Source organism: Lineus longissimus, chromosome 3 (genome assembly GCF_910592395.1).
Source record: "Lineus longissimus chromosome 3, tnLinLong1.2, whole genome shotgun sequence".
Classification (NCBI taxonomy): domain Eukaryota; kingdom Metazoa; phylum Nemertea; class Pilidiophora; order Heteronemertea; family Lineidae; genus Lineus; species Lineus longissimus.
The window spans coordinates 2,128,765-2,154,505 of record NC_088310.1 but is presented as its reverse complement, the minus strand read 5'-3'; the positions used below and the strand labels follow the sequence as shown (position 1 = coordinate 2,154,505).

At 41.7% G+C, this 25,741-nt stretch overlaps 1 protein-coding gene across 3 annotated transcripts; it reads left to right on the top strand.

Moving 5' to 3' along the window:
- Positions 1-283: 283 nt before the first annotated feature.
- Positions 284-25,392, top strand: LOC135485327 (protein stoned-B-like). 3 transcript variants are annotated; one of them, XM_064767217.1, is made up of 5 exons: positions 284-414; positions 848-1,946; positions 2,440-2,532; positions 14,288-17,929; positions 18,849-25,392. In XM_064767217.1, exons 4-5 carry the CDS (start codon positions 14,314-14,316, stop codon positions 19,142-19,144), a joined length of 3,912 nt encoding a protein of 1,303 aa, XP_064623287.1. In that variant the 5' UTR covers positions 284-414; positions 848-1,946; positions 2,440-2,532; positions 14,288-14,313; the 3' UTR covers positions 19,145-25,392. The 3 variants fall into 3 exon arrangements, with proteins under 3 accessions (XP_064623287.1, XP_064623289.1, XP_064623288.1); XM_064767219.1 differs by lacking the exons at positions 284-414; positions 848-1,946; positions 2,440-2,532 and adding exons at positions 9,498-9,593; positions 11,796-11,851; XM_064767218.1 differs by lacking the exons at positions 284-414; positions 848-1,946; positions 2,440-2,532 and adding an exon at positions 9,498-9,593.
- The last annotated feature ends 349 nt before the right edge of the window (positions 25,393-25,741 follow it).

The following is a 25,741-nucleotide window of genomic DNA, read 5'->3' as shown; positions in this document are numbered from 1 at the left end:
CGAGTCTCTATTTTAGCTTAACCCACTCTCCGAAGACTAGCAAGACTACCCGCAAGACTCTCCGGCACCGGGGTTGCAAAGCGAAATCCAATTTTAGACAGTAAATAATGCATATTACATGTTGCAGTTAATTTCATTATATACTGAAATAAGTCTTTCTTGTATTCGTAAAGTATCATAAAAATATCAGTCTAGGAACGCTGCTTTTGTTTATTGAAGTTTTTTGACCCAATTAAGAGGTTCCTTAATTTGTGGATAGGTGTCGCTAGCGCACTGCATTACATTTGGAAACGGAATCTCATCATATTTTTGTCTGAATAACTGTGTTATTGCCATGGTTTCGGAGTTCATCTTGTTGTTGATGTAGTTTATTGTGTACATCATCCTTAACAGTTTGCTAGATTTGATGACATGGTAGGTAAATCACCTGATGACCTCAAGATTCTGGTTGAATTATCACTGTTGTTTCAGCTGATTTTGACTGACACTGGCTCTGCATCGGTAGGCCTACTGTGCTCTACACTACAGTGCAGTGAGAGGCTGATGTGCACATAGATAGGCCTACTGTGTTGTTGACGAACAGGTCCTACTGGCTACAAACTGGCCTAGGCCTATAGTGATTAAGTGAACAGTTTCAATCATATCCATGCATTGGCCTGAGTTATGTTTTGCCCTTTTAGTTGCCCTGAGCTGACAAAGAGTCGTTAATTTTGACATGAGTTCACCCGTGTCTGTCATCTATCCCCACCTGGCACTTAACTGTTGCTATGATGTTCCTAAAAGACACTGCGCCATAAAGCCGTGGGAATCATCTGAAGCCCGCCTTTAATAATGTCCTCGTTTTCAGGTGCCCTTTGAAGTGTTGGTTGTGATGAGGTAAACTTACCAAATGGCGGGGATGATCGTGGCCCCCCTAGCGGTGGGCGAGGACTTCGACAGCTTGGATGGTGAGGAGGAAGTTGGTGCTGTGGACAGCAAGTACAATCATGCTCATTCAGAAACGGGAATTAACCATGCTGGTGCCACTATCAACTCTGCATCACCGGATGCTGGATGTTTCGACAATTCTGATTGGTTTACAGCTGAATTTCTTCATGGTTGTGATGGAGGAGTTGGTGATGACTCAGATCTCAAGACGAGCAATAAAACAAATTGTGCAAAATCTGAAAAAGATAAATCCAATAATAACTGTGTAAAAGAGAATGATGTTGAGGATGAGAAAATGTGTTCTGTGATATGTAATTCTACAAAGGTTTTTAAGCAGGTGACTCCAAGTCCAATTAATTCTGGAAGTCATAAATCATGTACGCATTCAAGGAGTGCTTCCAACCCGGTGCATACTTCCACCAATCAGGAATTCTTCCCACCGTCGTTTAAGCGGACCAATAGTTCTTCTAGTAGTGATTTCTGTAGCAGTCCCACCATGTCAGTCTGTGAAAGTATTACCAGCCCAACCAGGACTTCTAGCCAGGCGGTTCTCCGTGGTCGCCAGGCAAGATGGGAAATGCAGACGGCTAACAAACCAATAGCACGACCACGGAGCACTACTCCAATCAGTATTGCAACCTATGAGGATTACATTTCAATAGAATCAAAAAAAGTAAACAGAAAGGAAAGCCTTTCGCCTGTAAATAAACTCAAAATCATTCTTCCTGGTGAGGAATTTGAAGCTCGTGTACGAAGCCCCCGAAAGTCTCCAAAAAAATATCCAGGGGAGACCTTGTGGTCGAACTTTGATGAAACTGGTTTATTCAGTCGTAGTGCCATAATCACAGACGTGACCTCGCCCCTCAAGTCTCCCAAGAGAGTCATCATGCCATCGTCTCTTCCAACATCTCCTGGTGGCCGTAGCTCTTCCACGACTTCCCCAAATACATGTAATTGGATTGCATTCGGTGACGATGATGAACCAGTGTTGGCCAATAGCTCAAGTACCGTTATCTCAGGTGAGTTGCCTTCAATTCAAGTCAAGAATACACACTGGATATTTGATCACTGTTTGACATGTTTTGATGTAACTAACAGGAGCTTTGCTGCAGCAAAAAGCCCTTAAACCTCTACTGCCAGCCTGGCTATTCTAACTTGTTGCAACACAGGCTTGGTACTTTATTGACTCACCCTGTATACCAGATGGAAACACTGAGCAATGGAATTGATTAGTGTACCCTGTCTATTGCCTTCTGTGTGAATAATTGACAATGTGTGGGTATGTGCTACGCAGAATCAATCATGACCACAATAAATTCTAAGTCGGCGTTAGATGTGGGTTTACTGTTATTACGAGAGCTCAGTTTATGTCAGTAGCCCCAGGAGGGGTTGCAATTATTGATGAGAGGAATCAAGTACACCGGCTGTAGAATTATAAGCTACACTAAGCTTGCTTGTTCACATATTTAGCTCATCATCATTATGTAACATGCCATATGCTTTTCTCTGCAGGCTTGTCACTTCATTCTCAGTATCAACACGATTCTTCCCCGCCATCTCCACCAACGCTTCCACCAAGCCCCTGGTCCTTAGAATAGAATCAAGGTATGACAGTTTATTGATATATGCATGCAGTGTTTTGAAGCCACCATGATTGGCATATGCTTACCACAAGTGTATCATCTCTGCCTACAAAACACTTTCCTTCTTCCTTGATTGTCTAACATGTCTAAAGGTCTGATTCCATTACAGCAGGGAATCATCATGGTTTCCTATGTTCCACAGGCTTTGGGGGCAGTTTCAATTGCTTAGCCATTAACTGACCTGATGCCTGTGTAAACCATACTGTTTCCTGCGGCATTGCTGGCAGTTCCCATTGGTAGAGGAATCAGACCTTGCTTGTGAACAGCACAACGAACGAGTCTGAGCTAGAAATTTGGCAAAGGCTTGTATTGTAACGACACTCTCATCTTCTGCCAGTGTGTGCAATACTTTGTCTCGGTCCTGAACGAAACCCAAAATTGTTGCAACCCATTGAAATATAGTTCTGCTATCATTCACCCCTAAGATTCGATGTATGATCTGTCAGACATGTAAGACCAGAGAAGGCACATCACCTGTAGTCTGTTCTATCCTGTTTGCCATGACGAAATGAAACAGGAAACAAACATCTCAAAGGTTTATGATCTTTGTAAGCATCCTGATCATCAGTTCGAGTACCCGGAAATCTCAATTATAGGTAAACGTGCCAATGATTACAAGCAGTGGTAGTTGGAACAATTGCGTAGGCTTTCTTCCCACTTTATCTAAACAGGTGGTTCGCTAGGTACACATTTCAAATCATTGCATTTTCTCAGCAAACTGAATAAAAAACACCTTTCCATCCATAGATTCTGGAGATATTTCCCTCGGCATCAAACTCTTCTGAAAAGTAGATTTTCAATCTAGAAATTGGATTGCATGTCTCACAGATTGAAATCTATCAAATGGAGGTGAAAATACTGGCTATAAAGGCTAAAGGTCATATTCATCAAGAGATTTTGTATCCTCTAAAATGAGATTAGATGACTACTTATACTAATATGGTGGTGTCTCAAAAAGAGTAGTATCTAGAAGCTGCCATTGTCACAAGCCTAACTTAGCGATGTATGAGAGCATACAGCCATGATTGTGGAAAGTCACGTTCTGCCTTGTGCCTCGGAGCCTTGGTGGTACATAAACCAACACAATGTGATGTTGTGTGTATTTCTTGATTTAATTGACTAAAATTGGATCAACCCAGGCATCCAGGTCGGCAGATGATATTCGGTTAAAAAACGCTGGCTGTGAACCATACCTAGCTTATAGTGCAGGAATAAGTGGTGGCGGTTTTTTTGCTCAGAAATGGATCAGTATAAATTTTCCACCGTTCCTTTGATGTTATTCCACCTTTGTGTTTCCGTCTTTCCAATTATTGCTAGGTACTTCATATCTTGCCGTGATTCAAGCTAACTGTTTACTACCTGTCCAACTGACATTCTAGGCCTACTACTTCTCAGTTTCTTCTTACAAAGCCTTCTTGTTCATTGCTAAAGGCTTGTGCTTTTGCCATTGCAAGGGCATGACAGAAGAGGGCATTTTTCTAGACTCTTTTGACCTACTAACTAGAGTAACTTTCGCTTACAAAATTGCTCGAATTTTGATGAGAGATTTTGATACAGACTGCTTTGGAAAGACCTAAATTTGTAACAGGACTTGTAGCACATGTTCGTAATTACTGAAATTCTGACCAACATGTAGAGTAAGGAATTTACAAATTTCAGACACCAACAAAAGGCATGGACAGATTTTGAGTCTGACATAAAGAAATTCCTCAGATAAACAGTCTGAACAACCTTAATTTAAGTAGTTTTAGTAGCCTACTTAATTGGAACCTAGTTGTGCGTCCTTCACCATTTCCGCTCTTTGAATTAACAAGGTACCCGACGTTAAATAAGATGACGCTTCCTTCCCTTCAATAGCTTCCTTCCTCCATCCAGCTCAGGTTCACTGCCTTATTGACAGACTGAGCAAATGTTCCATGTAGTATAGGGGCAATGACTTGTAACAGGGGTTTATCTGGCTCTGCCTATTGCTGCCTTACAAGTGTGCACTCCAAAGGTTTGAGAAACGATGTTGATTTTCAAATTTCACTCTGTTCATTGATTTGAATTAGACGGAGTCATTGAACAATACTGAAGTTAAAAACCAGCCTGTGAGAACCCTCAACTATCAAAAGCATGTTTTAGACAGGTTCCCAGGCCTTTGGGAAGTAATGGTGATACAGAACGGTGTGATGGCGCAGATTTGCCCATCTGCTCTTGTTGACCTCAGGTAAAATGAGTCAATACCAATGGTAAGCTATGGATGCAAATATCTCCAAGCTGCAAAACTCCCAGCCATATCAGCAAGCGCCGAGATGATGGTGTCTTTTAATTTGATGATGATCAAGTGATCAATTAATCACTCGGCCGTGAAGTCTGATCAACCACATCTGCGCTGCATAATAGCTTTCCATGATATCGACTCCGAACAAGTGAATTGACACTGAGATTGGATGTTATGTTATCTCTGAGTCTTGTCTGTCAGGATGCCTGTGTGATTCTTAACTGCATGATCTGGCCAGGCCTCTCTGCAACGAGTCATGCAGCTCCGTCAGTGACTAGTTGCCTCCAACCCTCTTGTCATAACGTACATGTCTTGAAGGCGTGTTCCAGTACCACGCTACAGTGTAGTTATTGGTTTATCGATGCAGATCAATCGTCCACAATCTGATTTTGCACAGTCATCATCGACTCTCCAGGAAGTCATGATGGAAATCACGTTATGGTGTTAGTACTGTTAGTTTAGTCAACGTAAGTGTCATGTCTCATTGTCTGTTAAAAGGCTGCAAACATGTACATGGCACCGAAGACAGACAAGTGGATGGCTCCCCACTAGACTGCCCAAGTGGGACTGCCTTAAAGGCTTGACCATAGACAACCATTTCGGCTAGAACTTGAAATCCTAAGGCAATTAGAACTCTCCTCTGATATGGTAGTATGTGGCACATCTCCATGGTCATCACACTAAAGGTTTTATAAGTTGTTATACAACACTTCAGTTGGATACTGTCTTTAGTGGCCATGACTGGTCAGTCTCTCAGTTGATCTGTTGGTCAATTGATTCATGACAGCAGAACCAACTTCATATTGACCACTCAATAGAGTGCATATTGCCACTGCATCCCCCTCGGGGCTGAAGGAAAGGAAGGCCTAGCTCCAGATTTGTTGTTGATCAGCCCTGTGGTGGTCATGGAGTGGGTGTCGGTCTTCCTTGGGTTTCCGTAGCTTGCACACTTAAAGGTCATCTCCATCATGTTATCTTTGATTAATATCTGTTATTCGCACAGTACTAACCTGGATGCAACCTCTACAAATTAATTCAATGTAACTGCTCTTTCAAATGCAGAACTTTTTGTCTTCCCACTGTTATCATTCGATATCATAATGCATTGCTTGCCTTCAGCAAAACGACTTCCTAAAAACACTGTAGAGTATCGTCGCTACTTTGGTCAATGTGATCCCCTCATCTTTTGTAACATAATCGAAGCCCATCTCGTCAGGAAGGTTGCGGATATTAGTGTCAAGGAAAACAATAGGTGACATTGTCTTTACATCAACCCTTTTGTAGCAAATCATGGTTTTATCTGAATCTGGTTAGAACTCCAATCATTGCAGATGAGTTGGAAAGCCCTTGTTCTGTGGAAAACAAGGGAGATTTTTACACAAAGCTGATATGAAGAGGTTTTGAATGTCTTATGGTGAGTTACATTGTGTATAGCTATGATGATGATTTTGGTTGCATATTTACTGACATTTGACATTTTCAATGCTTCTCTTCTCTTCAGTCTTCGTCCTTTGGTTGTCTTTGTCTCTTGGCCTGCTGAGGCGACTCACTCTCTGTCACCTCCTGAGTTGTTTCAAGGGATTATCTGTATCCATCAGGCTCCCTATCCATCTTGCCACGTGTCCCCCATGATCTCTTCACATCCTTCCCCAAGACTCCTCTAAGTGACATTATAAATCCACTGGTTGAGATTCAATTTAGCCCCGAGTTTATCAGAAGCGGCTGACATTAGCATGCATGATAGGCTAGCTGGTAGTGCGCAGTCGAGGATTAGTCTCAAGTGGGGCGATTGATTTTTGGCACGAGACATGATCCCAGCTCAATCTAGACTTGAACCTGGCCATTTCTGATGTATGATTTACAGCTCGCTTGATGGTGTTTATTAGAGTGGAGTCAAGATTGGTTGGCCATGTTGATCATATTGAATGCAGGCACAGAGTTGCATGTGTGAGAGAAGGTTATATCTTTGACCTTTAGTGGTGTCATTCACTCAATTTTGCACAAGTGAGGTGATTCCTTGGCCTGCCTCAAGCTAGTACAACCACCATGTGACAGAAACAGTGTTCTGATAGCAAAATTGCTTGTTGCCTTTTGTACACGTTCAGCTTGTTCTTCAGCATTCATCGAAAGTATCCTCCTACCAGACATTGTTTTGTGTGCCTCTACAGTTATGCACCAATTATTTGTGAAGCAACTCCAGTTTCACCTGGCTCGGTACGGCAGGATCAGTGTCACATCGAGGAGGGATGTCTGTTATAAGCACTATGGCATCTTCTCAATTGAGATGGTTTGAAGTGTAGTTCCATACTAGAGAAGAATATTGAAACCTTTCTTTTGTCGTACCATCTAAACCAGCTAAAGAAACCATGAAGTTGATAAAGGTCTAATCAAAGATGCCGGACGTGTCTTTCAAAAGAATTTATCTGGTCTGACATGTCTGGTAGGATTACAAATGAACCATGGTTCCTGTGTTCAGCCAGACCATAGGTTGACAAGCACTGTATTGAAGACATGATGAAATGCGTGTAATCATGTCTCGACCTTATAATCCGTGACTCAGCCTGCCGAGACATCAATTTATTGACAAAATGTCAGAGAGGGAAAACATCAAAAACGCTTTTAGATCTTAGATTAAAAAGTAGATCATTCTGGGTGCATCATGCACGTGGAAAGGTTAGCTGGCTGAGCTTGAGTAAAGGACTAGCAAGCACATAAAGTAGTCTTGCAGAATATGATGATGTCTTTGCTGATGATCCTGAGCACTATAAAAATTGCCTTAGAATTTTCGATGAAGTATTGGGAAGAAGATGCTTTGCTTTAATACCATCAGTAATAACCCTAGTTCCGGTAATACATGTACTAGACTCTTAATCGAATAGGTGAGCTCATCATCAGGCTCCATGAACATGGATGTGTGTAGCTGTACGTGTTGTAGCATTCACTCCAGTTCTTACAGGATGTTGGGCAATATCCTTCTAATTATTTAGATGAATTATTCCCTCTTCTGTAAATTGATTAACTTTTGCTACGGCAAGTTTACCGACAATCCTCAATCAGGTGTAATGTTGATGCAATCACTGTACGTTGAGATTAAACACTCGTTAGATCAGCTAATCAGTAGGTTTCCTTTCCTCGCAAAGCCTTTCAGCTCATTCAAGTTGCCAGAGATTTCAGTTCTTAGTTCTGCCATCAGATGGCATTGCTGATGCCTTGGCAATGCCCTTTCAAATCCAAGCAGAAGTTGCCAAATTTTAATGAAAACCTGCATGAAAATAACAGCTGTAATGCTGTATGACATACTCCTTGGATATTCCTGAATCTTTGGTTGTACATGTAGTTGTAATGACCTTGAGATTTGGGTTTACTGGCAGTTACTCATTACGATTTGCCCTGGCCAAGTTGGCTATCTGGGTACCTTTAGAAAGTATGGTTTGTTGTAACACCACCATACTCCAATTATGATTATGATACTTGGACTTCCAACCTCTGCAACGCTACTCTACAGACTGGCAGTGGTGACTGTTATCAAGCCATTCTAAGACAGTAGTGTATCCAATCCAGTGACTGGTCATACGGCCAACACATCAACCATTTCATTCAGATGACTATTGGCGTGATCAATCACTGTTGTCAATGTGATATATAGCCTCGAGAGGATTAACTTTTTTCTGGTAGGATTTATCTTAGACATATATTCACTCAATGACCGTATTCTAATTTGGAAGAAGACCCGTTCAGATTCAGATAATAGCACGTTGAAGATTAAGACTTGGAATTTCTGCAGTCTACTCCATACGGTCTGTTGTCTGTCATCGAAAACCATCCACGGTTGTTGATTTCCCCAGGGTGGAAAAGCTTCATTTGTGCTGTCCAAAATCTACCCATTTTCACCCCCTGGAATTGGAAATGGGTGTGTTTAGTACATGACCATGCAGTGATAGGGCAGACATTTGAGAAATCCTGCAATTTGTTTGGCTGACCTGCATATGAAGTGCATCCAGCCTGGTTACTCACCCAAAACGAAGTGAAAATTTGGTAGCAAGTTCCATTTGAGGTTCTAACTCTAAGAAATTACCTGGAACAGCAAAACGGTGTTCAAACCCAAAGCAGTAGCTGCCACTTTCATCCTCTGCTGCCTTCCTAAACAAATGTTTATTCAAGGTAGGGTGTTTTCATTTGCGTTGATTCCCCATGAGGCACCACATTCATCTTCATTTGACTCCCAAATGAGACACTTCATTTTACCCAAGTTGACAGCCTGTCAGGTCTTCTCTAGTAACGGCAGTTTATTGGTGTTGCTGTTGTACATGATGTTATTTGGTTTAGGATGTTGGGTTCCTCAGATTGGGATGATCTTGCTGCATTTGTAAGACTGAAACTGCTACCTTATAGTCTTTATATATATGCACTTGGAACTGTCCTCCACACATTGTGTAAATTTTGCTAAGCTATCATGGACCACTCACTTCCAGTCCCCATAGCCACCCAATGCTAACAGCATTCGCCAAAAAGATCAATATTCGGTTAGCAAAGAAAGCCACATTTCACTAGCATGTACGTTCATACGATCGCTAGTGAGTGTATAGCGATCGCTACGGCTCTACCGAACGAGTGACATCATCTATTGATCGCGCCCCAGAATGCATCAGTCTTGGCCGCCATTTGCCATCATAGGATGCGATCTGACTAGGGATCATAAAAATTGTGATTTTGCTTGGAATATGTGATTTTCCATGCCAAATACAGGTGTGCGCCTCCAGGTATGTCAATCCTAATCCACTTTCTTTTCCTTTGGAAGTTAATACCAAATCCTGCTTCTATTTTGTTGCCTTTCCCAAGATTGCAGAATATTTTCTGACATCACCAACCCAGTAATTAAGATTCTGACCTGTCATCTCCTGTCAATATCATTTCTCTAATGAGCACAATTGGATGAAAATACACCTCAATTCCAATCAGAGGATACCATGTCTTATAAACTGTCGCATTGTTTTCTGTCAGGGATGTTTTGTGGTATCTGTCTTGGTACATGTATCTTCGCATCGCAAAATGGAATCACTTGAGACTTATGTGGGCGGGATCATGACCGGCAGCCTGGGTTTGCCAATATTAACTCTTCATCCCATCAGATCATACCACTTGAAGTGCATGTTATCCTATTTTCATGTTCAAAAATGTTTTTGGTTTTAGGTGCGAATAAGAGCAAAAAGGTTTTACAACATTTTAGGCTGATGCAGGCCATGATATTTTTCTCAAAAGGGTACAGCAGTTTATACTGAAAAAGGGGCACTTTTGCCAGTTTTCAGAAAAAGAGCCCACTTTTAATGGAAATTAATTAAGAAAATGTTGCCATGGAAAGCTTTAGATGTGCCCCCATTCCCGCCTCTGTCATTTCTTTAAGGGCTTTTTCACACATCGTTTCCTAACACCACACCACCAGATCTACGCCCCCTGAAATATGTATTATTGATGATCAATCCTTTTGAAAGCCAAAACTAGAGATTGCATGTTGAAGTTCGGTAGCCACTATGCATCGTAAATCCCCCTGTGACCCTTCACATCTGACACCAGCCAATCTCTTCTACACTCTGCAACAGAGCATGCAATATTGATGATGTGTTTTCATCCCGAACCCATTGATTATGCCGCTGTAATTATACATGGCTAACATGGCTATATAGCGGTGTGGCTGGGCTAGGTACAGGCTACATCCATTACAGGGTATTGATTGTTTCTCCATTCACAATCACATTATCAGCTTGTTAGGCCATTTGCATGCAGTATCCAGTCAGTGGGCGGCGTGGCCTCTCATACCAATGGTCAGCCCAGAGTGGCAAATGTTGATTTAGACTTGTAGGATGGGTTGGTCTGCAATCATTTCCTGGTTGCCCGGTCAAGAATATTGTAGAAAGTAATAATGGTGATTTTTCTTTTGCACTTTTTCACTGACCAGGGTCTGTACCTGAGTGCTTCAAAACAAATTCTTTGAGGGTTCCACAGAAGTAATCAGCATGCAAGTTAAACTGTGTAGAGCATGGCAAGATTTGATGTCAGCATGCAAATAAGCATGGTAATTGCAGTCAGCATGCAAATTAGGCATCCTCTTGCAAACAGGGCCCCTTACACGTGTTTCCGAGTAAATATGTATCAAGTGGAATGGCATGATATGTCAGGATGGCAAATTAGGCTGCGCAAAAAGCGGATGTTTTTTAAGGGTTCAGATATCTTCTTCTGTTTATGATTAGCCTCTATGTTGATGTATAACATGATAATCATTTACGTGCTGCATCTCCTCTTCATACTGTAGGAAGCTGTGTGTCTGACTCCTTCCTGCTCATGTGTTGTTCTTCCTTCCTGCCTTTGTATTCTTCCGTCAATGAAAGGATTCCAACACAATATGTTCATGTCATAGCAGCCCAGAGAAAATCAATGTCACTTTGACATTTAGGCTAACATTGCTACGCATGACTATGTGTGTGTTTCGTGATGTGGGATTCCTGTTGTGGTCGCTCAGTTGACTGTGGAACTTTTAGAATCTCCTGGTTATTAGCTGTGTCTTCCCTTTTCAGGGTTTAAATATGACTTGTGACTGGGTAAGATTCAAAGACTTGTGTGTTTGCAAGAATCTCTTCTCAGATTTTGATTGGTTTTTTTTCTTCCTTGCCACATGCTTTGAGTGTGATTCCATTCTTTCTTTTGTTTGCTTCTGAATAGTTTGGAGTGTACCACATGATCCCAGAGAATGTAATTATTCCAGCATTCTAGTATCTTACACAGCCTCACTGAAGCTCTCACTGTGCACCCATCGTGGTTCATGATTTACAATTCACTTCCAAGATGCTGTTCACAGATCCACCAAGTTTGTGTCTCACATAGTCTATGAAATGACTTTGTACTATTATAGTTTTGAAATCATTTTATTGATAGTAGTAACCCTCCCTCTTCCTTTTCTCTCTTTTTAGTTTGACTTCTGCCTGTAGAGTTTGAATCGGACGGTTGTTTTAGCCATATTACACAGGTGAGCCAGACTTTGTTGTCATGGCTTTCTGTCCCTGGCCTTCTGTGTCCCCTCATGTATGGCTGTATCATACACCCTCAAGCTAGTGTTTCCTTGTACTCACCTAATCTCTTCCTCAACAACTGCTGTACCATGTTCAAGGCAAGACTTTTTTTATCCCTTGGTTAGCGTGCTTTTTCATCCAAGGACAAGCTTAGGAGGGTGGAATAAAAAATTTCCAAAAAATTTTTTTTTGCTCTCACGGGAGTTAATCTCTTTGCGGAGGGCACGCTAACCAAGGTATAAAAAAAGGTGCTAGAGACTTCACAAGAATGTGAAACACTATGAGATGTATGATACTGTCGCTTTCTACGTTTATCCACAACCCAAATTTTCATACATGTAAATTCGTTGTCCTCAACTTTCGATGTCACCTGTCATCTTCTGTCTTTGTTATCACTTCTTTAAGCAGGGACCCTGATTCACATTGCATTCCAAATGTTGTCCTTTCTGGTTCCCAGTTTCCGTCTTTAAGTTGTAACCAAATTCTCTTGGCACAACCCACTTACTTCAACATGTTCAAAGGATACAAAGCTTCAACGTGTCCTGTTCCAGAGACCTTTTTAGTTGCTACTTTCATGTGGTCACTGACAATCCACATAGCGATTTCCTAATCCTAGCCAACTCTCCAATGCTGTCAGGGAGTGTCCTATGATTCCTTGTCTCCCCATATGATTGTACCATCCCATTGATCAGGTATTCAGTGCATGTCTTCTTTGTTAGAGTGATTGATTTGACTGAGCCGACAGGACATGAGGGCCGTACCAAGTACCATCTTACTCTCATTCACAAGTTCCTGTAATAACCATACATTAGCGTGACTTTGGCAAGGGTGTTTTACGAGAGGAATAAGCTTAGTGTTTGACGTGTAGGAAATTTTGTTTTGGTTGCCTCTTCTTCATACAGGATCAAATGAGAATCAGGACATAAGAGTCAGTGGTATGAGAGGCCAGAAGAAAATGTCCAGATTTTGTAACCGTTTTTGTGTTGATTTTGTAAACAATGCTACCAAGGTATTCTTATCCATACCGCTACAAAATCTTGAAATTTTGTTTGATCATGTGCCAACCGTGACACCGATTCAAAGTCCTCACAGGAGAACTGCCAGCAACGTCCCAGCAAATGATCAATTAACCAGTTGAATAACACTTTCCACCTCATCTAACACACGATTAATCAAGGGTAATAAACCGTCCAAGGGAATCACAATATTGCTGCAATCAGCGTCACACTCGTTAATCAACAAAGACAAAGTGAGAACACTTTTTCATTGTGTTGTTGGCAATGGCACTTCTGAGCTTGAACAGGCATAACAACAGATGACAACTCATAGTTATTTGAGAATGTCCCAGTCCTGAGGGTTGACCCCCCTTCTACCACTATCCAGACAGTCCCAGCTAGGGTTAATGTGATAGTTCTGTCAGCTAGCATTATCTGCCTTGCCGTCTGCTCTGTCTTCATTTAGACTCAGATCAAAGGTACACAGGCAATTATCATGAAAGCTCGCTCCTGTAATCTGACTTAAGTTGTACGATACTCCGGGCTCTGCTTTGACATGATTTCGCTGAGACTAGCATCAGTAGCATCGGTAAGGAGCTTATAGCTGATGTGACAAGGTATGCTCTGTATGCAAACAAGAGGACCTATAGAGGTATTTGTAAAAGGAGCAGGGGTGTCTCTTCTGATATACATGTTATGAACCCTAATCTAAGTGTGTACCAATTCCCTGACATTCCCTCATCCTCTAAATTCAACCATTCCCTCCTCTTATTGGCAGCGTGTTAACATCATAAGTGGTAGGGCACGTAACGCACCGCCAACCAGTCAAGAGTCTGTTACAAGATTTCGGCCGACTTCTGACGTTCTGGTCTCTGGCTTGATCCTTGTGGCCTCTGCTGGCTCAGAGTTGTCAGCACCCGTGCATATTCCAGTAAGCTCAATCTGATGGATCAATATGGTTATTAGCTGGAGGAAGCTAACTCCGTGTACAGGAGATGGCGATGTGTAGTTGGTCAATACAGTAGCAGTGTACAGGTTATGTAGAGACGGCATCGCGATAACATTGAGATGGTCTGTCATCGACATCGATGTGAGAAGACAGCATTAGGAATAGCCTGAATTTAGCTGCAGCAACTCCCTGCTTGTTCCCAATCCCAGAAAGATGTGAGTCCCGAGCCCCCAAAACGATTTTTGGCTTCCCCTCAAAAAAGAATGCCCACGAAAATGTCGCTGTACACAGTAACTGACATTTTACTGAAAGTCTCTTCTTTTTTTCCAGGGCTGTTTTTGACTATGATGGAACTTCAACTTCATCTGAAGCGTCTCTAAAAAGAGTGATCAGATTTATCAGTGTGCAATTCTTGAAAATGTACAATGTTTGCGTTCTTCTCTTTGCAGACACCCCAAGTGCCTCTACCTCAATCATGAGTGGCGGACTACTGGAAGACTTCAAAGAGTTGACCAGTTCTGCAATCCCTTCTCAGAAAGGACGACGTCATGATTCACACACCCTAAAGGCTCCTAAAGACCCAAGCGCCAAGGGAAGCCCGTTAAAATCACTCTTGAATTTCGGAAAGAAAAAAATCTTGAAGACCGAGAAAAAGGAGGAGAAAAAAGATAAACACGAGTTACAAATTGATGATTTTGTTGTCCCGCCTGATCAGACAGTTGATGAGGAATCGGAGGAGTGGCAAGCGTTTCAGCAGTTGTTAGCACGTAGTAAGGCAACCGTTGAGGTTACCAAATCAAACATATCCAAGTTAGAAAAAACAACATCAATTGGTGAAGGTGCGACGATAGACGTTCCTAAGCCATCAGGTGCATCTTGGGAAGCATTTGATGCCGACGAAGACAGTAGTCAAACACGGACTATATCTCCGCCGATCAAAAGTGTAACTCCGCCTGATATTAGTTTTGATGAAGAACCTGAACTGAACACAGGTCTTATAGATACCAGTATTGATACAAGTTCTCAGTTGGCTGCCTTGAAGGTCTCACCCGTGCCCTCTCCGGCCCACCAGCCGATCCCGCCGCATAACAGCAGACGTGAAAGTATTGACGTAGATAGAAACATGGAAGACGACGGAATCGAAGAATTGAATTTAGAATTACAGACTGTACCATGTCCTGCACCGGACGTAGACTCTGCGGCTGATGCTGATATAGATTCCACAGCCGATCTTCTCGGCCTGTCTGCAGCTTCAACCTCTTCGCCGCCTGAGTATAAGAAATCTAGATCATCATCCGTGAATGAGGATCTTCTTGCAAATCTAGGCTTGGAAAATTTGAGCCCTTCTGGCGATGTATATGATGGAATATTCAGTGGGCAGTCTTCAGGTGTGACAACCCCCGTACATAGGGACTATGATGTCTATCATGTCCCGGGTGGCTCCGAGTTTGCTAACCAGCTGGTCGATGACTTTTTAGGTGTGTCGGCTGAGCCCCCTCCCCCTGTGGCCGAACAGCAGGATATCCTTGATAAAATTGCTTCACTCGTTCCAAAGAAATCGGACGGCTCTTCCAAAACATCTGATCCTTTTGACTTTGGGTTCGGTGATGTTGGGTCCACCAATAATAATATGAACAATGGCGTATTACTGGGTGGTGTTACAAACACCGTATCAGATACTGATGATTTCTTGGGGCTGGGCATTGAAACTTCCAACAAAACTGACAATGTTGATTCATCCATGACGACATCGGCCCACAATCCATTCCTTGTAGATAATGCTGTGCCGAGTAATAACACTGGATTTGCTGATTCAACACTTGATGACTTTTTTGGTGTTCCCGCTAAAACGTCTCCGGCTATATCAGCTAATGAAATGACGGACGAGTCGAGCTTCGAACCTGAGTCTGATAAAGGCACACCTGAAGAAGATTTCTTTGATCCTCGGGCTGCAGCTGGGCATGATGTCAATGTCGCTCCTGTCAATGGTGAGGTTGACGTCTGGGCAGAGCACGACTCGGCTCCAGCACAAGGGGGCTTGGAATTTGAGGTGAACTTCAATGATCAAGTTGATGCACCTGCAGAATCGGTCTCTGAAGTCACGAAAGAAGATGGCAATCTCTTTGCAGACACAAATAAGAACGTGTTTCCTGATATCGACATCAATGATGTGTTTGCAAATACTCAGAACGATGCCTTCTTCACCCAGGTGGATGAAGCAGGGATGAACAATCCTTTCTTGACAGGAGATATGCAGACTGATGTTTCTGCGGCATTCAGCACTAAGAATCCTTTCGTAGATCACGTTGATGCTTTGGTAGAATCGCAACAGCAGCCTGATTTTGATGCCGTATTTGGAGAAGAGCTGGAAATGCCTAATTTTGAGTCCGTGTGTGCATTGAAGGCTGTTGGTTCATCAAATGAGTATGAGGAGCCACCAAAAAATACAGAGAGGTTGGATGTGTTTGATCCATTCCAGACTATCCATCCTACTTCGGGTGATGAGCACGAACATGCTGCTGGAGCAGTGTCCGATGGTGATGATGATGCTGACGAACCTACGAGGGCTATCCAAGCATTCAGAATATCAGACCCTGCGAAGCATTCTGGAACTGAAAATGCATCACCTGCACCAGCCTTGCCACCTCCACCCAAGACTCAAATTGATGCACCACCACGATTCAACCCGTTCGATAAACCTGATTCTTCAAGTTCAGATGAAGAGGGCCCATCATTCCCAAAGCCTAGTGGAGAGGAGGAGAAATCAGGACCACCAGCGAGGCCTCCCCCACCAGTCATCTTGACCAAGGTACCGGTAAGAACACCTTCGCCAGAAATCTGGATCCCGGAGGAGCTGCCAGTGTTTCATGAACCATTCGAGGGCGCTGGTTGGCACCTCATGATCCGGCAACCAGCTAAGAAAAAGATCACGAGTAACCGATACTGGAAGAAGGTTTGGGTTAAGATGGCCAAGACTGAGAGCACCCTTCTGATAACATGCTGGGAGGACGAACTGGAGAAATACAAGATACAGGAGTTGACTGTTCAGCCGGTTTACACGATATCTGAGGAGTCGTTGCAGCAATTTGATCAGTACGGCAAGATTCACACGTTTAAGATACAATACGTGTTCTATAAGGAGCGCGTGGGGATTAGGCCTGATCGCATCACACCGCAAAATATACAGAATCTAGTCAAACATAAGCCAAAGCCAGGTATGATTTTGGATCATGCACCGCAGATATCTGAGTTGATGAAATTTGGAAGTTTAGATCAGGAGGTTTTGCGTTCATTTATGCATGAGATAGAGGACTCTTTGATGAAGTTAGTAGCCCATCGCGATAAGACACTTTCATATGCCAAGGACGAGGTATCCGTAGAGGTCTGGGATGAGTACCAGGCCCTTGTTGATTTCGAGGGACATGTTACTTTCCAAAAAGCACGCGTGCGTCTCTTTGTTCTAGCATTTGTGACTGGTATGCCTGCGTGTGAGTTGGGGATTAACGATAAACGTCGAGATGGATTGGAGGTAGTAGGCCGCCATGACATCATTCCTCTCAAAACGGAGGATTGGATCCGAATACAGGATTGTGAATTCCATTCCACTGTCGATCTTGCTGAATTTGAAAAATCAAACACAATACGTTTTCATCCTTTGGACGCTTGTCAAGTTGAACTTGTTCGATTCCGCATTCCGTTGAGGGAAAACAAGGAACTGCCCTTACAGCTTAGGATGAAATTCACCGTGACAAAAGCCAAAGAATCAAAGGTGGACATTCGTGGTGATGTCATGATTCCGGGATACTATAGTTCGGAGGATGGCCAAGTGCCGTGCGAGGATATACAAATACGCATCCCCATTCCTGAAACGTGGATCTACTTTTTCCGTGTGGAGCGCCGTTTTGGATATGGATCAGTTCACGCTGCGAAAAGGAAGCCAGGTAAAATCAAAGGACTTGAACGCATCACAATGATGGCTCAGGGATTTGCACCGCCATCTTTGATCGAGGTTGACGTCGGTACTGCCAAGTACGAACATGTATATCGGTCGATTGTGTGGAGGATCCCCAGACTTCCTGATAGAAACCATGGTGAGTTGTGAACATCAGTCTTCCCTTAAAGGTCAACTCTCTTCATGAGCCATAAGAATATAGAATGAACTCAGAACAGGGTAGGCCTTTAAAGACTGGGCATGTTGGTGAACTTACAATACATGCTCTTGTGATGTCTACCCGGTACACCTCTCAAAGCTGGACCTGATTGCGAATCTTTTCCGCTTTGTTTACCTTTGAAATTCCCATCAGTTTTTGCTTCTGCTCGATAATTCACAGAGGGTTAAACCTGTTGTCTCATTCTGCTATAGCTAGAAGGGTCCTATTTCTGCCAGCTAACCAATCTCATAGAAAGTCAGTGTAACATATTGATTTTCATGATGCACTAGCTTGCCTCCTGAAGCATGTATCGTTGGTGTATGCATGCTGTGTGTTCACGGAGTATCCAATGCTTGCATTATGTGACTCCACTTGTCAGTTGTCAGGGCTCGGTCAAGGCAGCAAGCTACTGTCACTTCTATATCCTGCTCCACCATTCCTCATTTTCAAACTCAACACTTCTCCCATCACAGCCTGGGTTCATCATCCACCGTCAGCTCCGACGGTAAGAAAATCAAATTAACAATTCAATTTATGAGCGTTCTGAGGAGAGCAGTCAGTGTAAATAGCTCAACAACGTCAAGTCAAATTTGCCATCAGCTCTTAACATGCCTTAGCTTGCCATCGAATCGTGTTTTTGTCAGAATAACTAACAAGGTTTATCAGTTTAACAGTGTTAACCCCCTGCGATGAGATCTCATGAAAACGTTATTTTTTGTCGAATTGTGACACATCTTGACAGACATCCAAGGCCAAGAATTGAGGTGTCGTGGTACCGCAATTCCATCTATTCCAAATACAATTTAGTGATGTAGAGTGTTGCCCTTTACTCTGACAAACATTCTCCTTTCGTCTTCAGGTGCTTATAAGACCCATCTATTCTCTTGTCACCTTGACCTCGGGCCACACGACGAAATTCCCGAGACCTACGCCCAGTACTGTAAAGTGGAATACACGATGCCCGGTTCAACCGTCTCAAAATGCGCCGTACGGTCGATATCTTGCGAGAATCCCACGCCACCGGAGAAATGGGTGCGGTATATCGCAAAATACGACTACCAAGTTGAGATGGACAATATACTGAAGGAAGATCCTGAAGAGGGAGCTGTCGCGGAGAACAAGGAACCGGCGATTGAACAGGATTATGCCATCTAAAGCGTCAAAATACTCTCTGTCACTGTGTTAATATTGTACTGTATTAAATTTCTATTGTGAAGGAATGAAATCAAATAGCCGAAGGGTAAGTTTTCTATTTTTACAAATGTTTTAGGATTTGACTTTGATCACAGCGTCAGAATGTATTAGACCATCCTGCGGGTTGCGTTTTTGAAACCTTTAGCAAAAGTTCAGTTCAGCTCGGATCCTACTTGCCAACATATAGTTACCATTATGCCGTGTATAATTTTGCTATTCTAAGTCAAAGAAAATCAGGGCTGAAAAATCTGAAATAGGCGTAGTTTTGCTTTCAATTGCCCATTGACCCAAAGTCAACGAGTTACTAAGCCATGTGCTAGAAAACCAAATTGATATGCACTATCACCTAAAAAGGGCCAAATCAAAGAGGTACAATCAAACAGTTTTGAAACGTGCTTGCCTATATTTTACATCCTGCCGTTTTACCTGGTGCGAAATTGACATGTGGTCACAACAAAAGATGGGATCAAGGAGATAAATAATTACTAAGATGACTGATAGAGATGGATTTATGACATTGGTTGCCATGGTAATGATTATATGTGATATCTTGTATTGGCAGAGCACTCCTTGTTGGATCCTATCTATTACTTTGAAGGAAATTGCTGGATCAGATTGGCAGATGAGCCGGCGCGGTGTTAATTAGAGAAAAAGAAGCCTGAGGGTAATTGATGATCTGCGAGCTGTTTTCCCGCCAAATGTGGTAATCAATAAGAACTTCTTCAAAATGAATTGACTGAATGCCCATTTAAAACATGAGAGGCTATTCTCTGTGAAACAAAGAACAGACTCCCACCCTTGAAATTGACATTCACGTTGTTTGAAGAAGTGCTTATTGCTTTTGGATTTCAACTTCTAGCAAAATGGTGGTACCTCATGGTCATCCCCTAACGCAAAATAATATCTAAGTTTCTACCTAGTTTCTTAAGGCTTAATCATGTCAAAGTTTCTACCCAGTTTCCTTGTCGAAGTCATCCCCAGTCGTGAAGGGTTAAATGGATCATGTTATGTGTCATTTTATACTATGAGAAAGATCCATACTCGCATCTTTCCGATGGGAATTGTTGTGCAATATCATCATACATTGTATTCATGTAAATGTCTGTACATTCAAGTCGATATTAGGTTTTCTACTTACGGTTATCCCTTTGGGGTATACAAAGGGAGACTTGGAGGAATAGATGAATTTAGAATTTAGATATAGATCTGTCACCATGGAGAGTAGCCTTGGCCATCATGAGAGTTCATGAGGACGCGATTTACCTTAAATATTGAAGACATGAAACCAATATCATTTATCGATAAAATATTTTTTTATTGAAATAGTGATTGGGTAAGGTATCTCAATGGGAAATTCTAAATATAGAGTGGTTTATTTTCTATTGGTGAACAACCAGGTTTGAAACTGGAGCAAATAGAAACCACAATGGTAGAGCATCAGACCTGACTGAGGTACCAGCAATGCCAAATTTGTCGCTGTTTCTCGGACAGTTGAAGTCTCATGATTGCTTAAGGAAGCTCAGTTGAATAGCATGCACAAGTGTATATCAAGAGGATAGTAGATCTGTAGAGAAAGTACCATGTGTGCCTAGAGTTGTGTAGTTATTCTAGTACTAGTACTATGCATTGTAGCTGTGCTGTTGGTCAGCGATAGATGAAATCACCAACCAATTCTCTGGTCCCTTTCCCTTCATTGTTTAACCTGATGGTTGCTAAATGTGTTTGAGGCCTGTTTGTTCCAGCAACTCGACGGTCCAATTAGCATGATTAGCGTGCAGTTGTAGCACTGGGAGAAAACTGTAAAACCTTTCTTCAAGTGATCCTATAAAGCTCGAACATACCGCAGTGAATATCAAAACGATCGATATGAAAAAAGCACATTTCCTTGTTTCCTTTCATTATTGGATACTTGGAGCATTGTGAAATTAACCGTGGACGAGGTTTCCTATGTCATACATGTAAAAAAAACGTGCTCAAAAAGTTCGGCAATATCTGCATAAGATGCTACAACTGCAAATGAGGACATCCAGACATTGAACCCCAGAAGTGTTTCACAAAATTCACTCTCAATTCTTCTCGTTTTTTTCCAAATCAACTTTGTTGTCTTCTTAACTTTCTCTTTCTCTTCTTTGACTAGCTCTAATGATGTGATATTTGCCAGTTTATAGTTTATGCAACATTTTTCATGGCAATAATTGATTTGGTACAAGACATTAGACTAAATCAAATGTTAGAATCGGGTCGTGTAATATTAGTCAAATGTTTTTATAAACCATACAGCAAGTTAACAGGAATGGAATTGTAGGTATGACCATGTTAGTCTGAACTGGTAGGGCTATCAAGATTGTCCAAAGCTGCAAGTTGTGAGTAAGGACTTGAATGCTCTTCTATCTTGCATTGTGTTTTTGGTGAGCCAAATAAAAGTTTTTCACAGAGCTGAACAATAATCTACAAATGAATGATCATTACCAGTGACCATCCTAGGGTATTCTCAAGCTGCCACCCCATTCCTGTTGACTTGAAGACATTTTATAAGCTTATTTATACATGGTTCAAAGTGATTCACCCCTTGATCAAGTGAATGGTCAGCCACACAATGGTGATGAGTGGATGTTTCATCAACAGGCACAGTGACACACTGAGAAGCCACACAGATTGTGTGAGCTAACGGTTTTTTCTTTTGCAGCTCTGACAGCTGCAAGTTTGGATAGGACTCTGCTAGCTGTGGCAGCTCTGGTTAAGTGTCATGATTGCCAATCAGACGTACACGAGTTAACAAGGCTGAATCAGGAAATGGCTTATTATTTATTCATTCTGACTTGGACCATTGTGTGACCTGACCATAGCCAGGTGTTGATTATTGGTTACGTCACATACTATTCAGTTTTTATACCTACCCCACGGTGTACCTTATATGTGATCTCTGTCTAGTTACGATGGACTGCAATAGATATTAGGTGTGATATCATGGTGAAGAATACTCAATGTTTAGATGCAATGTACATGTAAATCTGATGTAAATGATGTAATGTTGTCGCTGTGTAATGCAATGTATGTAATGTACATATCAAACATTTGTTATACAAGAAATCAATGTATTAAAATGGCTGTCGGTAGGCTGTCAGTACACAGGCCGTAGCCTGCAGGGATGGGAGTGGCACAAGAAGGCATCATCAAGGTAGACGGAAAACTAAAAGTACTGATAGGATAAACAGTAATCTGATATGGTTAAATTTCCTTCTTTTAAAACCTCTTCTTCCATTTTTAATGCAGTGAAGTTTGTTCTCCCAACAGTATCACTTGATGCAAATCTACTTGGCCAAGTTCCTCAGTCGGTGTTAAGAGACAGACGTCAGCATTACCTCAACTGAGCATTGGCTACTGCAGTAAAGTTCATTTAAAATAGTTGCGTTACGACTTAAAGGGTAACTCGTGTCAAATTTCACCATATAATGTTTTAGCTGTTTTTGACAAATGACTACGTCACTTCTCATAAATCGGTAAGGTTTTCGAATCGAAATGCACATTTTCTAGAAATTGATGGTTTAATCCCGCCCGGACGGCTCGCTTCGATGCCGTTTTCGTTGATGACGTCACAACATGAACATTTTCGCGGTCGCGGTGGTTTACATACAGCGATTTTATAATAAATCTAATCAAAAATGGAAAACTTGAGCTTTACATTTGTGATCAACAATTAAAACGGACGTATTTCCGCAAAGTTGTAAATGACATCATAATATCACTTTAAGCCAGCGTTACTGCTCAGGCCAATTGATCACCAAGGCCCTTTATAGGTTTTTTAATAATTTGCCCTTCCCTTGTTGCTCCTAACAGGCTATAGCTGACTAGAATAAAGTGATAACGAGAGCCACCACTTGAATAATCTCTAAATCTGTACATATACTCGCCAAAAGTGTTATCAAACTTGACTCAAATTCTCTTCACAGTTTATTGCATGTTTGCAAAGATAGTGTTCATTTCTTGTCTGTGATCAGTTAATTAGTTTGATTAGGAGTTTAATCTCGCCAATGCAACTTTAGAGTTTGGCCTTTCAGTGCAGAAATCTGTCACTATAAGCACATCTTGGTACAGATCTATTCAAAGACAGTTCAGAGACAGAGGAAAAGTTTCATTTAATACAAAACAAGATGCATGCCAAATCCAACAATTTAGAGTTAACCATACCAGGTTTGGCCACAGGGGTTTCTCATTGTTGATGCCAGTACATTCATTTTCACACTTGATCGCAGACATAATCCCTCCGAGTTGGTGATACCACATGCACACTGAAATCAAATGTCACACTAGAACCTCGGGGCATTTTGCAATACTCTAGTTGCCATTACATGTTTGTTGGGAGAATGCATTCTCGTGGTTGCACCACATATTACTGGAGCAAAGACTTCAGATGATGTGTAAAATCGGTGAAACTTGAATATTGGTATCCTTTATCCTATAAACAGTGAAATTTTACATGTACACATCAACATCTATAAGCCCTGTACATGGTTGCCATAGTGATGGTAATACAATGCCCTTTGATGTTTACTTCCTATCAATTTGTTGTATCATCATCGCCTTGGTTTGTTTCTTCCATGGATCTGAGTGGTTTCATAGACTCTGGGTTTTCATTTTCTTGTTCAATCTGCCGTCATGATCAAATGTCCCGACAAAGTTTCATCATGTGAAATATCTTAACCTCATGAAATATGTAGGAGCTTAAAAAGACAGGAACATCAGGGTCTGGTACTGTGTTGATGGCTTAAAGCCAGTTGAGGACCACCTGTAGTAGGCCTATGTACCTGTCACAGGCCCATGTGAAAATTACCTGTCTCCTCTGCGCAACAACCCATTGGCACAATATCTTTTAACTCAAAAGTATACGTTTTTATTTTCATTGTATTTTAGTTTTATTATTATTTCAACTGTTACATTGTTATCAAATTTTATTTCACCTGTTAAATCCACAGCTTTGTTTAGTAGTCTGCACCGTTTCTGGCTTTGTGAAGCTGACATTTTGAATATACATCCCACAGACAGTACTTGGATAGTGTGGGATGTTATGAATGAAACCCACTCTACACACCTAGTCACAGGTGACGCAGTTATTGTTACAAATGTCATTTTGGAATGGAATGATACACCGACTCATCAGAGTTCGCACTTAAACATGGCATTTGCTACTTATGGAAATGTATAATCATGATAGTTGACCTTTGTTTTATTTCATACGACAGTATGTTGTGCTGTAGAGTTTCAGAGTTAAATCTGACATTGCTCTGATTCAGCAGGGCACAAGCTTATCACGAGTGGGCTGTTCTTTCCATTGGCAAAATGGAATTTGTAATCTTTATGACAAGTGGTCATTTCTGATCAATGTATGAAACAAAGTTTTATGTTGAATTCAAAAGATGTTTTCCTTGTCTTCATTTGGTTTTACATTCTGTATTATCTGTTAATATTTTTCAATCAGACCATCCTTGACCGTGGTTAGGAGTAGAATTTGTGTAAGTTCAAGTTTTTAGTTAAGATTCAATTGAGGCCAAGCACTGACAGTGGTGCCATCTGAAGTGTATATCTTGAACTGTTTATATATTAGAAAATTATGCACTTATATCTAGTCACCCACCGAATGTGAATTCACCTTAGATGTACCAATAGTCTTAAATGCACTTGGACCATCCTTTGTGGACCCCTGACTTGAAGTTTGAAATCACCATGCCCATGCTGTTACTCTGATACCCTTTCATATCGAACGAGGGACAAGTTGACTTGTGATTATATGGCTATGTCCCCTTATCTGTGCTAATAGTGTCTTACTTCCACATAAATAGATGTCAACAATACGATGCTTTTGCACCTAAAATCAACGTGATCTGTGGCTACAAGTGTGAGCCCAGTGAGGTCCCCCTTATTGACCCTCTAATGAGTTATCCTGCGAGGGCACTGTTTATAACTGAATAGAAAATGGGACTTGGCTCTGTGTCCATATTGAGAGGTGTTCGTTTGACTGAGGTGTCCACAATAGTTGGTTCATCTGCATATTATCAAAAGTAATGTAAAGTACGGGTATGATCCTGTACCGTTAAGATCCTTATGAAGTGTTTAGAGTAATGTTGCACTGAATCTGTAGATAGTCAGAGTCATGTTTAATGAACCATGTTATGTATAGAGTTGTGTTGAGAGGAATAAACAGATAAAATGAATCATTGTCTTCATTGTGACTTCTTGCTTAGACATGTCTGACAGGAGGTCTGAATGATGTTTAATCTCAGCCTGGTATATCATATCTCGCCAGGCTACCATGTCACAACCAACTGACACCAGATTTGAAGATTGTCACAACCGAAAAGTGTCCTTCTCCAGAAATGTCACAATCTACCTTGAGATGATGGACACTGTCGCCATTCCAGTGTTCTGGTAGACGCTAATCCATCCCGACCCAGGTTTGACTAACTGGCCTTTCGGTCAGAAGTGGATTGTTGGCATAACCAGACTGCATGAACCTGGTTTCTTCCGACAAAACACCGCGACGTTTATAAGGCATTCTGTCGA

Excerpts from the sequence above, each read along its gene's own strand:
- LOC135485327 (XM_064767217.1), top strand. The coding sequence starts at position 14,314 with ATGAGTGGCGGACTACTGGAAGACTTCAAAGAGTTGACCAGTTCTGCA. Across the intron at positions 17,930-18,848 it reads ACTTCCTGATAGAAACCATG|GTGCTTATAAGACCCATCTA; the intron begins GTGAGTTGTGAA and ends TTTCGTCTTCAG.